General features: G+C 41.6%; 1 protein-coding gene across 1 annotated transcript in view; it reads left to right on the top strand.

Annotated features, from left to right (window-relative positions):
• SI (sucrase-isomaltase) overlaps positions 1–13,946 on the top strand; it is a 511,413-nt gene that overhangs the window by 354,659 nt on the left and 142,808 nt on the right. The window contains exons 33-35 of the mRNA XM_073578947.1: positions 6,219–6,347; positions 7,483–7,593; positions 8,181–8,243. Of these exons, the coding sequence (XP_073435048.1) occupies positions 6,219–6,347; positions 7,483–7,593; positions 8,181–8,243 (303 nt within the window). The remainder of the gene's footprint in view (positions 1–6,218; positions 6,348–7,482; positions 7,594–8,180; positions 8,244–13,946) is intronic.

Here is a 13,946-nt window from a genome sequence, read left to right on the forward strand (position 1 = left end):
GCCCGATCTCGCGCGATGAGCGACAGACAGCGGTGGAGCCGGTCGGAGGTAAGTATCACACATAGCGATATCGCTAGCAATATCGCTATAATGTCCCAAAATCAGTGACATTTTAGCTATATTGCTAGCGATATTGCTATGTGTAAAACCCCTTAAGACTCTGAAGTCACAGCGCCCTGGCTGTGCCATTGTTAACAAATTGTGATGTAATAACTAGTGTTGAGCATTCCGATACCGCAAGTATCGGGTATCGGCCGATACTTGCTGTATCGGAATTCCGATACCGACTTCCGATATTTTTTCAATATCGGAATTCGGCATCGGAATCGGAAGTTCAAAGTTGATTGACAGACTGACGTCATCATGATGCGCGGTGTGTGCGCATCATGATGCGCCGTCATTTCGGGCCTTCCGGGGGTCTCTGCCGGCCTGCCGGGGGGCTGTGCCGGCCTGCCGGGGGGCTGTGTGGACTGCCCGGGGTCTGTACCGGCCTGCCGGGGGGCTGTGCCGGCCTGCCGGTGGTCTGTGCACCCTGTGGGGGTCTGTACCGGCCTGCCGGGGGGCTGTGCCGGCCTGCCGGTGGTCTGTGCACCCTGTGGGGGTCTGTACCGGCCTGCCGGGGGGCTGTGCCGGCCTGCCGGTGGTCTGTGCACCCTGTGGGGGTCTGTACCGGCCTGCCGGGGGGCTGTGCCGGCCTGCCGGGGGGCTGTGCTGATGTCCGGGGGTCTGTGCAAGCATCGTCCGATGGGACTACAAGTCCCATCGGGCGATGCCTGCTACCATGACAGTGATTGACACATTAGCCAATGATGGGACAGTAGTAGTCCCATCATCCGGCTAATGTGTTAAATGTTAAAAAAAAAAAATACTACATACATACTACATGCATGCTACATACATACTACATGCTACATACATACTACATATATACTACATACATACTACATACATGCTACATACATACTACATGCATGCTACATACATACTCCATGCATGCTACATACATACTACATGCATGCTACATACATACTACATGCATGCTACATACATACTACATGCATGCTACATGTATGCTACATACATACTACATGCTACATACATACCACATACATACTACATACATACTACATACATACTACATGCATGCTACATACATACTGCATGCTACATACATGCTACATACTACATACATACTACATACATACTACATACATACTACATGCATGCTACATACATACTACATGCATGCTACATACATACTACATGCTACATACATACTACATACATGCTACATACATACTACATGCATGCTACATACATACTCCATGCATGCTACATACATACTACATGCATGCTACATACATACTACATGCATGCTACATACATACTACATGCATGCTACATGTATGCTACATACATACTACATGCTACATACATACCACATACATACTACATACATACTACATACATACTACATGCATGCTACATACATACTGCATGCTACATACATGCTACATACTACATACATACTACATACATACTACATACATACTACATGCATGCTACATACATACTACATGCATGCTACATACATACTACATGCTACATACATACCACATACATACTACATACATACTACATGCTGCATACATACTACATATATACTACATGCATGCTACATACATACTACATGCTACATACATACCACATACATACTACATACATACTACATATATACTACATGCATGCTACATACATACTACATATATACTACATGCATGCTACATGCATACTGCATGCTACATACATACTACATACATACTACATGCTACATACATACCACATATATACTACATACATACAATACATTCATACAATACATACATAGACATACAGTACATATAACATAGAGTAACATACTTACCAATACTTGTCACATTGTTCCCCGAAGCCATTGTCTTTTCCGGAATAAATATTAACATAACAAACCACAAAAATACTCACCCACGATCCGAAGCAGTCCACGAGTGTGTCCCACGACGATCTTGGGTAGAGAACTGCAGCATCAGATGATGCTGCCGTTCTCTACGGGCTGCAGGAATCCAATGACGGAAGGTAGGTATCTTTCCGCACTGTATTCCTCCGCCACTTAAAAAAAAAAAAGTCCCTAGTCTCACTTTATGCCATTGCTGCGTGGGAAATTCCCACACAGCAATGGCATAAAGTGAGACTAGGGACTTTTTTTTTTTTAAGTGGCGGAGGAATACAGTGCGGAAGGATACCTACCTTCCGTCATTGGATTCCTGCAGCCCGTAGAGAACGGCAGCATCAGCTGATGCTGCAGTTCTCTACCCAAGATCGTCATGGGACACACTCGTGGACTGCTTCGGATCGTGGGTGAGTATTTTTGTGATTTGTTATGTTAATATTTATTCCGGAAAAGACAATGGCTTCGGGGAACAATGTGACAAGTATTGGTAAGTATGTTACTCTATGTTATATGTACTGTATGTCTATGTATGTATTGTATGAATGTATTGTATGTAGTATGTATGTAGTATATATGTGGTATGTATGTAGCATGTAGTATGTATGTAGTATGTATGTAGCATGCAGTATGTATGTAGCATGCATGTAGTATATATGTAGTATGTATGTAGCATGTAGTATGTATGTAGCATGTAGTATGTATGTAGCATGCATGTAGTATATATGTAGTATGTAGCATGTAGTATGTATGTAGCATGCATGTAGTATATATGTAGTATGTAGCATCTAGTATGTATGTAGCATGCATGTAGTATATATGTAGTATGTAGCATGTAGTATGTATGTAGCATGCATGTAGTATGTATGTAGCATGCATGTAGTATGTATGTGGTATGTATGTAGCATGTAGTATGTATGTAGCATGCATGTAGTATATATGTGTTATGTATGTAGCATGCATGTAGTATGTATGTAGTATGTATGTAGTATATATGTGGTATGTATGTAGCATGTAGTATGTATGTAGCATGCAGTATGTATGTAGCATGCATGTAGTATATATGTAGTATGTATGTAGTATATATGTAGTATGTATGTTGCATGTAGTATTTATGTAGTATGAATGTAGCATGTATGTAGTATGAATGTAGCATGTATGTAGTATGCATGTTGTATGTATGTAGCATGTAATTTTTTTTTTTTTTTTTTTACATTTAACACATTAGCCGGATGATGGGACTACTACTGTCCCATCATTGGCTAATGTGTCAATCACTGTCATGGTAGCAGGCATCGCCCGATGGGACTTGTAGTCCCATCGGACGATGCCTGCACAGCCCCCCGGAGCCTGCACAGACCACCGGCAGGCCGGCACAGCCCCCCGGAGCCTGCACAGCCCCCCGGCAGGCCGGGACAGACCACCGGAGCCTGCACAGACCCCCTGGCAGGCCGGCACAGCCCCCCGGCAGGCCGGCACAGCCCACCGGAGCCTGCACAGCCCCCCGGCAGGCCGGCACAGCCCCCCGGCAGGCCGGCACAGACCACCAGAGCCTGCACAGACCCCCTGGCAGGCCGGCACAGCCCCCCGAAAGGCCCGTACAGACCCCAGAGAGGCTGTACAAGGGCAGGAAAGGGTTTTTCTTATTCCGATACCGGAAGTCCCATAGACTTGAATGGGACTTCCGGTATCGGAATCGGCGATACCGATACTTTTTTTAAAGATCGGCCGATACCATCCGATACGATACTTTGAAGTATCGGACGGTATCGCTCAACTCTAGTAATAACATGCATCCCCAAGGTGCCGGCTAGCATTCAAGCAAACGTGTTTATGAGTGGGACAGAAGAGAACTGTCAGCTGATTTTCCTTTTGCTAGAAGCTATTCAATAAGTTCATACATCTTTATCCTCTAATGAAGAAATAGTTTTTATCTTAAAAATAACAGGCAGCTGCAACAGTTCATCAAATGTTCGAAACATACTGGAACAAATATTTAAAAGTCTTAACTGCAAAGCAATACAAACAAATGCATCTTATACCAAAGCAAAAGCTAGCAATAAAGTCATAATCCTCCATTACTTCTACAGTGACTGGAATTTATGTAATATAATGTTAGTTCATTGAATCTTTCTTTGGAATAAAAGATTTTTAGGTTGTTCATAGCTGTATAACTGCAGATATCTGATCATTAACAGATAAGTATCAAAATTGCTTGTGTTGCATATGAATAATTCATTCTTTAGATATTTAAGAGTTATTGTGATAGTATAGAGTATGTCTGCCTTTTTATTCTAACATAGTATTACTGTTTCCATGAGTCATGAAATTCATCTAACATATTAGAACTTTTAGGTTGTGATCATATGATGTTAATTTAAATATCAAGGTCTAAATTTGTTGAATTTCCACATTACCCAAAATCTTGGAGTAACTAGTACTCCATCCTCTTGTTAAATATCATAACATAATGTACAATCATATGTTAAAGTTTGGGCACCCCTATTAATGTTAACCTTTTTTCTTTATAACAATTTTGGTTTTTGCAACAGCTATTTCAGTTTCATATATCTAATAACTGATGGACTCAGTTATATTTCTGGATTCAAATGAGGCTTATTGTACTAACAGAAAATGTGCAATCTGCATTTAAACAAAATTTGACCGGTTCAAAAGTATGGGCACCCTTATCATTTTCTTGATTTGAACACTCCTAACTACTTTTTACTGACTTCCTGAAGCACTAAATTGGTTTTGTAACCTCATTGAGCTTTGACCTTCATAGCCAGGTGTATCAAATCATGAGAAAAGGTATTTAAAGTGGCCACTTGCAAGTAGTTCTCCTATTTGATTCTCCTATGAAGAGTGGCATCATGGGCTCCTCAAAACAACTCTCAAATGATCTGAAAACAAAGATTATTCAACATAGCTTTTCAGGGGAAGGATACAAAAAGTTGTCTCAGAGATTTAACCTGTCAGTTTCCACTGTGAGGAACATAGTAAGGAAATGGAAGAACACAGGTACAGTTCTTGTTAAGCCCAGAAGTGGCAGGCCAAGAAAAATATCAGAAAGGCAGAGAAGAAGAATGGTGAGAACAGTCAAGGACAATCCACAGACCACCTCCAAAGACCTGCAGCATCATCTTGCTGCAGATGGTGTCACTGTGCATCAGTCAACAATACAGCGCACTTTGCACAAGAAGAAGCTGTATGGGAGAGTGATGCGAAAGAAGCCGTTTCTGCAAGCACGCCACAAACAGAGTCGCCTGAGGTATGCAAAAGCACATTTGGACAAGTCAGTTACATTTTGGAAGAAGACCCTGTGGACTGATGAAACAAAGATTGAGTTGTTTGGTCATACAAAAAGGCGTTATGCATGGAGGCTAAAAAACACAGCATTCCAAGAAAACACTTGCTACCCACAGTAAAATTTGGTGGAGGTTCCATCATGCTTTGGGGCTGTGTGGCCAATGCCGGCACCGGGAATCTTGTTAAAGTTGAGGGTCGCATGGATTCAACTCATTATCAGCAGATTCTTGACAATAATGTGCAAGAATCAGTGACGAAGTTGAAGTTACGCAGGGGATGGATATTTTAGCAAGACAAAACACCGCTCCAAATCTACTCAGGCATTCATGCAGAGGAACAATTACAATGTTCTGGAATGGCCATCCCAGTCCCCAGACCTGAATATCATTGAACATCTGTGGGATGATTTGAAGCGGGCTGTCCATGCTTGGCAACCATCAAACTTAACTGAACTGGAATTGTTTTGTAAACAGGAATGGTCACAAATACCTTCATCCAGGATCCAGGAACTCATTAATAGCTACAGGAAGCGACTAGAGGCTGTTATTTTTGCAAAAGGAGGATCTACGAAATATTAGTGTCACGTTTATGTTGAGGTGCCCATACTTTTGCACCGGTCAAATTTTGTTTAAATGCAGATTGCACATTTTCTGTTAGTACAATAAACCTCATTTGAATCCAGAAATATAACTGAGTCCATCAGTTATTAGATATATGAAACTGAAATAGCTGTTGCAAAAACCAAAATTATTATAAAGAAAAAAGGTTAACATTAATAGGGGTGCCCAAACTTTAACATATGACTGTACTTGACTTAAATGTCTTTTCATATGATAGCTGACAAATTCATATAATAGTGCTTGATGATATTATATTGTACTTGAAATGAGGATGTGGTTCAAAGTATTATTCAATCATGCAGGATGTTCAATATGCTGACATTGACTACATGGAGAGACAGATGGACTTTACGCTGGGTGAAAGCTTCCAAGGCCTACCAAATCTAGTGGACAAAATTAGAGGGGAAGGAATGAAATTTATTATACTCTTGGTGAGTCATAATCATTTATAGAACAGATATGTTGCAAATAATTCATTTAAGAAAGCATTGTCAGCTATCATATTTTTCAGACTATAAGATCCACCAGACCATAAGACGCACCCCAAATTTTGGGGTGGAAAATAGCAAAAAAAAGATTTTTATAAGATGGGGGTCCGTCTTATTGTACGTATTTAAGGTATCTTACCTGAGGGCTGGTGGTGGTAGAGCAGGGTCACTGGAGGCATGTTCCCTTCCTCAGGAAGCCAGCAGTGGCAGAAGTGGGGTAATGCTGCAGTCTCGGGGTATCCATGAGGTGCAATGCTGTGGGTCTGGTGTCGGCGGTAAGGCAGAGCATAGTGCATTGCATGGAGCAAGGTCCCTTCCTCAGGATAATGGTGGCAGAAATGTGGCGATGCTGTGGCCCGGTGTCCACGGTGAGCAGAGCCTAAGTGCATCATTGGTTTCTCGGCAGCCATTTTGCTGAGGCCACACATGTGCAGATTGTGATCTCGGCAGCCTTCAGCTTCAGGAAAATTACCACCAAGAACTCAATCTGCACACGTGCGCCTATAGCAGCCATTATTCTAAAGATGAGGGCCGCCAAGATTGCAATCTGCGCACGCGCGTGCCTTTGTCGGCAATTTTCCTGAAGCCCACAGCCTCAGGAAAATGGAGCGCGAGAGTTTTCAGCCGAGATCTCAATCCATGCATGCATCATCTTCAGCTGCCCATGGCTTCAGGAAGATGGCCGCAAGGAAACCAATGATGCACTCCGCACTGCTCACCGCCGACACCAAGCTTCAGCATCAACACACTTCTGCCGCCGCTGGTTCCCTAAGGAAGGGACGCTGCTACACCACTGCATCAACTCCCCAGAAAACCTGCGTTTGGACTATAAGACGCACCCCCCCATTTTCCTCCCAAATTTTTTGAGGAAAAAGTGCGTCTCATAGTTTGAAAAATGCAGTATATTTCTGAGTTTGAAATATATCGATACCTATCAAATCCACACACCACATAATGTTCAATTATGGAATTGATGAGTAAGTTGTATAGCCCATGTGAAGTGAAGTATCTAATTACTATTACAATACAGTTCACGTAACTGAATTCACAAATCTGGAATACTTTCTCATGTATTTAGGATCCTGCTATTTCAGGAAATGAAACCAAACCTTATCCTGCCTTTGACCGAGGTGTGCAAGAAGATGTATTTATTAAATGGCCCAATTCTAATGATATAGTTTGGGGAAAAGTAAGTATGAATCATTACTGTTTACTCTAGAAGTGAACCACTGTAAGTACAATAAGCGTTAGAAGCTTAGCATTGGAAAAATCTATACTTTTTAAGACGTACAGACACAGTACTTTACACAGATGATATGCAACATGAACCTATAATAACTTCGTGCAGGAAAAAAGTGTTTAATTGTGCATGCATTGTCTTTTTTGACTGGATTTCCCAGTAATTGTTACTTCAAATAATTTTTTAGCATATAAGAGAGACATTGGCTATTTCTGTAATTTCCATAGTGTTGTACAGACTTGCTGCTTATAACCAGCTATCACTTCATACAATATTATCCTTTCCATGGACATGTCGATGAGTGGACTTATGTTTTCTCGACTTGTAATTATTAGGAGTCTCGATAATGGGGCTACCTGCAGTCTCAGTTTAACAATCATTAACTATACTGTGGATAAGTGTTAACTAATAATGAAGGAATACCTCTGATAATTACGGAATACATAGAATGCTTATTAAAATACATTTGTTAAAATATATAGAAAAAACATATTATTATTATTATTTTCAATGTATCATATTTATTTTGCTTTTAGGTTTGGCCAGACTTTCCTAATGTTACTGTTGATGAGTCTCTAAGCTGGGAAGAACAAGTTCAGGTAATAAGTTACTCAAATATATCTAAAATTATTTATTTGTTTTACTTGCATATATACAAACATTCTCTTCCACAGTACATTACTAACATCTCACCATTATTGCCTCCAATGAGTTTCACAATCTATATTTATTTCCTATTAGTATGGCTTTGAACTGTGGGAAGAAACCAGAGTATTCAAAGGAAACCCTTACAAAATCCTTGCACATGTTGTCCTTGATGGTTTTGAACCCAGGATGCCAGTGCTGCAAGGTTACAGTGCTACCCCCACTTAAACATGGTGTGATGGATCGCACTTTGCTCACATCTGGGGAGGGGAGAGAAGGACCCAGCAGGGATTGGCTCTCTGGCACCACCCCTTTCCCCTGGTCAGTCAGGGACCAGCACCGAGGGCAAATAGTCACCAGAAATGTTAACCCCGCGCGTTCCAATTCACCAAACAATTTTGCCCCTATCTACATACTGGGGGAAAAAGTGTGTGCGCGTCAAGCCCCGCCCCTCATTATGATGTCACAATGGTTGCCATGGCGACGCTGATGTCATCATAGGTTGCAAGCCCTGCCGCCGCTCATTATGATGTCATAATGGTTGACGATGGGATGGAGGATGTGTGATGGGTATATGGGCACTGGACTATGGAATGGAGGATATGTATGATGGGTATATGGGCACGGGACTATGGGATGGCGGATATGTATATGGGCATGGGACTATGGGATGGAGGATGTGTGATGGGTATATGGGCACTTGACTATGGGATGGAGGATATGCATGACGGGCATATGGGCACGGGACTATGAGATGGCGGATATGTATGATGGGTATATGGGCACGGAACTATGGGATGGAAGATATGTATGATGGGTATATGGGCATGGGACTATGAGATGAAGGATGTGTGATGGGTATATGGGCACTCGACTATGAGATGGCGAATATGTATAATGGGTATATGGGCATGGGACTATGGAATGGAGAATATGTATGATGGGTATATGGGCACTTGACTATGGGATGGAGGATATGTATATGGGAACGGGACTATGGGATGGAGGATGTGTGATGGGTATATGGGCACTGGACTATGGGATGGAGGATATGTATGACGGGTATATGGGCACAGGACTATAAGATGGTGGATATGTATGATGGGTATATGGGCACGGGACTATGGGATGGAGGATATGTATGATGGGTATATGGGCACGGGACTATGGGATGGAGGATATGTATGATGGGTATATGGGCATGGGACTATGAGATGAAAGATGTGTGATGGGTATATGGGCACTCGACTATGGGATGGCGAATATGTATGATGGGTATATGGGCATGGGACTATGGGATGGAGAATATGTATGATGGGTATATGGGCACTCGACTATGGGATGGAGGATATGTACGATGGGTATATGGGCACGGGCCTATGAGAACATGGATATGTATGATGGGTATATTGGCATGGGACTATGGGATGGAGGATAATTATAATTTGCTATAACTAACCACAGTTAGTTACTATGCCCAGGCAGCGCCGGGCTCTTCAGCTAGTATATATATATATATATATATATATATATAAAAACCTCCTGGCTGTCACTGCCAGAGTTCCTCACTAACTGTACAATATGCTGCCACCCGTTCATCAATCGACATAAGTCTGTCCAACAACAAGCTTATATCAGGTCAGAAGCCAATCTGGGTACCGTATAATATAACAAACCAAGCATGCGGACGTGTGGATTCATGTATTGAGATAAAAGAGCAGCCCAAAATTAATTTTATATTTAATCACCAAAAAGGCGCACTAGAAATATACAAGTATATATTTACAAGAACAATATACAGGTATACAGTCAGGAGTGTAGTACAAGGATAGCATATAGATAGGTTGCAATTACCGTGTTATGTAGCATGTAACCACATGGAGGTGCTGATGGATCACAGGTCCAAATCTTAGTTACGTGGATTTCCTGGCTGCGTCAGCTAACGTACCCTCCTGCCAGTGGAAAAACTAAGCTCAAAATGAGCAGCTGCCTCTTATCTCATAGGCTGTTCCCTCCCACACTTTGTGCCCACCCCTGGGCCCGTGCAGCCTCTCTTCTCCCATTTCAGAGTATGATTTTCCAGGCAGAACCATGGATGGCCTATAACTTTCCACCCATAGCTCCAAATATGTCAACGGTGCAACCACTGGATTCTGCTGGATTTTATCTGTGCAGGGAGACTAAATACACCTACCTATGTAATCCCTGGCAGCTATGTTTCATAACTCCATAACACAGTGCTACAGGTGGCTGCCGGGCAAGGGCGTGTGGGGGAAAGCATGCCAGTTCCAATTATGTGATTGGCTAGTCTCAGAGATATTGCATTCTGTTATTATAGGCCATTTCCTAGATTTAATACCTCAGAGCCTTGCTGTGATCTGTAGTGCATGAGTTAGACAAAATGAATCCAATTTGGCTATGCCTGCACTAGAAATCACACCCTTGTGCTGATTGCTAGTCACCGAGCTTCAAAGAGCTTGTTCCAGGAGTTTTAATTAAAGAAAAACATTGATCTAGGGGAATGCCAAGGGTGGGAGGCACATTCCAGGAGTGGAGTGAGATGTCCTGAACCTATAATCCAAAATGGGGTCTCCCTCATCCCTCACACATGGATTATTCTTTACTTAGCATAATATGTATCTATGATTCTTTAGATAAGCAATGTGGGGGATAACACATGTTAAATTTGAAAATAGTTGATACACCTTGATAACAAGGAGTTGATTAATATGCTAAAGACAAAGTTGCCGAGGTTGCATGTAGCATGACAAATGTGATTCTGAAAATAAATTAAGTGCACGGCATAATGAATTTGATCTTTTGAGTACTAAGTAGCTAGGAAGGATTCATAAGCATGCAAGGTATAGTTAGTTGGTTCAGCTTTCATCTATCCTGCAGTGCCTCAGTGGATCTTTGAGAAGTCACTTAAAGTGGCTTGCAAAAGTATTCACCCCCTTGCTTTTTACATATTTTGTTACATTACAACCTGTGTTTAAATATTTTGTAATTTGAATTGATTGTGTGAAATGCATCAGCAATAAATAATCTAAGTTGGTGAAGTGAAGTGAAATAAATATAGGCATAAATTTAATTTATGGGAACAAATAATAAAAAAATGGTGATGATGAAAGCATCTAAAATCTTTTGTTGCAGTAAATACCTTCATAAGTCATTTGCTTTGTGAAAGGAAGTCCACCTGTGTGCAATCTAAGTGTCCCATGGTCTGTCAGTGAATACATACATTTTCTGAAAGGCCCCAGAGGTTGCAGCACCGGTAATCAAGAGGCCCCACTAACCAAACAACACCATGAAGATCACAAAACAAGTTAAGAACAAAGTTGTTGAGAAGTCCAAGTTCAGCCTGGGTTATAAAAAAATTACCCAATCTCTGATGATCCCTCAGAAGGCCATCAAATGCATTATACATTTAGCTTCAAATGAAAAGAGCATGGTACCACAACAAACCTACAGAGAGACAGCCTATCAACATAACTCTCTGTCTGAGCAAGGAGAGCATTAATCAGATAGGTAGCACAGAGGCCAACGTTATCCCTGAAGGGGCTGCAGAACTGCCAAGCAGAGACTGGATTATCTGACCACAAAAAGCCATGCACTTCATAGAGGTGGCCTTTAAGGAAGAGTGGGCAGAAAAAAGCCTTTACTTACATACAAAAGATGTAAGGCTCATATTGAGTTTGTCAAAAGACATGTGAGAGGTTCCCCATATGTATGGAAGAAGATGCTGTGATCAGATGAGACCAACATTTTTGGCCGTCAAGGTAAACGCTTTGTCTGGAGCCAAACTAAAACAGCTCTTTACCCCAAGAACACCATCACCAGAGTGAAACATGGAGGTGGCAGCATCATGTGGTGGGGATGTTTTCCGCTAGTAGGGACAGGGAAAATGATCCAAGTCAAGGGGAAGATGGATGGTGTGAAATTCAGGGATATTCTTTAGCAAAACCTATTTCAGTCTGTCAGCTATTGGAAATGGGGCAGAGGTTCACCTTTCAACAATAAAATTGGGCAAAGCATACTGCTAAGGCAACACTTCATTGGTTTAAGAGGAAACTTGTAAATGTTTTGGAGTGGGCTAGTCAAAACCAAGACATTAATCCAATTGACAATCTGTGGTCAGAATTAAAGATTGCTGTTCACCAGAGGAAAGAATCAAAATTGAAGGAGCTGAAGCAGGTTTGCCTTGAAGAATGAGAATAAATTCCCAGTGGCAAGGTGTGGAAAGCTCCTAGAGACTTATCGAAAGTAATTTTCAGCTGTAAATGTTACAAAAGGATACTCTACAAAGTACCAAATTTACTGAATAGTTATGCACACTGAAGTTTTCAGTTATTTTGTCGCATTTGCTGTTTGCTTCACAATATATAGAACCAGGTCTGCACTATTCTAATAGAGAGCAGTAAGCACTTTCATAATATAAAAATAACTTAGGCTGATTAGGTACTGAACTTTATACCCTTATTCTTCACATTTTAGTTTTAGATTAAAAGTTAAGTTTTAAAGCCTTCTAGTGATGACTCATTTGGTGTTCTCCCCAATTTGTTAATTATGGTTATAAATCCATTTCTAAAGCTTTTGGATTCCAGCGAACCACAACCATTATCCGGAAATGGCAAAAACATGGAACAAAGTTTAGCCTTCCCAGGAGTGTCTGGCTGACCAAAATTACTGCAAGGGGACTGTGACTACTTATCCAAGAGGTCACAAAAGGCCCCACAGCAACATCCACAGAACTGCATGTCTCACATTCCTCAGTTAAGGTCAGTGTTCTTGAAAAAATGGCCTGCATGGCAGAGTTCCAAGAAGAAAACCACTGCTGAGCATTAAGAAAACAAAGGCTCATCTCAGTTTTGCCAGAAAACATATTTGTGATCCCCAAGACTTTGGGGAGAATACTCTGTGGACTTACAAGATAAAAGTTGAACGTTTTGGAAGGTCTATGTCCTATAACATCTAGCATAGAAGAAACAGCATTTCAGAAAAGGAATATCAAACTAACAGTAAAATATGGTGGTGGTAGTGTGATGTTCTGGGCTGTTTTCCTGCTTTGGGACCTGGAAGAATTGCTGTGGTAAATACAATCATGAATTCTGCTGTTTACCAAAAAGTCCTGAAGGACAGAGTCTGGCCATCTGTTAGTGATCTCAAGCTGAAATGCACTTGGGTAGTGCAGCAGGACAGTGATCCAAAACACACCAAGTCCACCACTAAATGACTTAAGAAAAAGAAAATTAAGACTTTGGAAGGACATAGTCAAAATCCTGATCATAATCCAATTGAGATGCTGTGGCATGACCTTAAAAAGGTGGTTTATGCTCGAAAACCATCCAATGTGGCTGTATTATGACAATTTTGCAAAGATGAGCAGGCCAAATTTCCTCCAGAGCATTGCAAAAGACTCATTACCAGTTATCGCAAATGCTTGACTACAGTTGTTGCTGCTAAGGGTGGCTCAACCAGTTATTAGGTTTACTGGGCAATCAATTTCTCACACAGGGCCTTGTTGTTACGTGCTTAATGAGCAACGCCACCAAGGCCTGTGTAGAAGGCACCCGCGGAAGAAGCACCAAGTGCACCATTTTGGATAAATGGTCGGTGACTACCCATACAACGGTGCATCTACGAGACTTGGGTACACG

This window comes from Dendrobates tinctorius, unplaced genomic scaffold (assembly GCF_039654945.1).
Source record: "Dendrobates tinctorius isolate UK_male_01 unplaced genomic scaffold, ASM3965494v1 ptg000060l, whole genome shotgun sequence".
In the NCBI taxonomy this organism is placed as follows: Eukaryota; Metazoa; Chordata; class Amphibia; order Anura; family Dendrobatidae; genus Dendrobates; species Dendrobates tinctorius.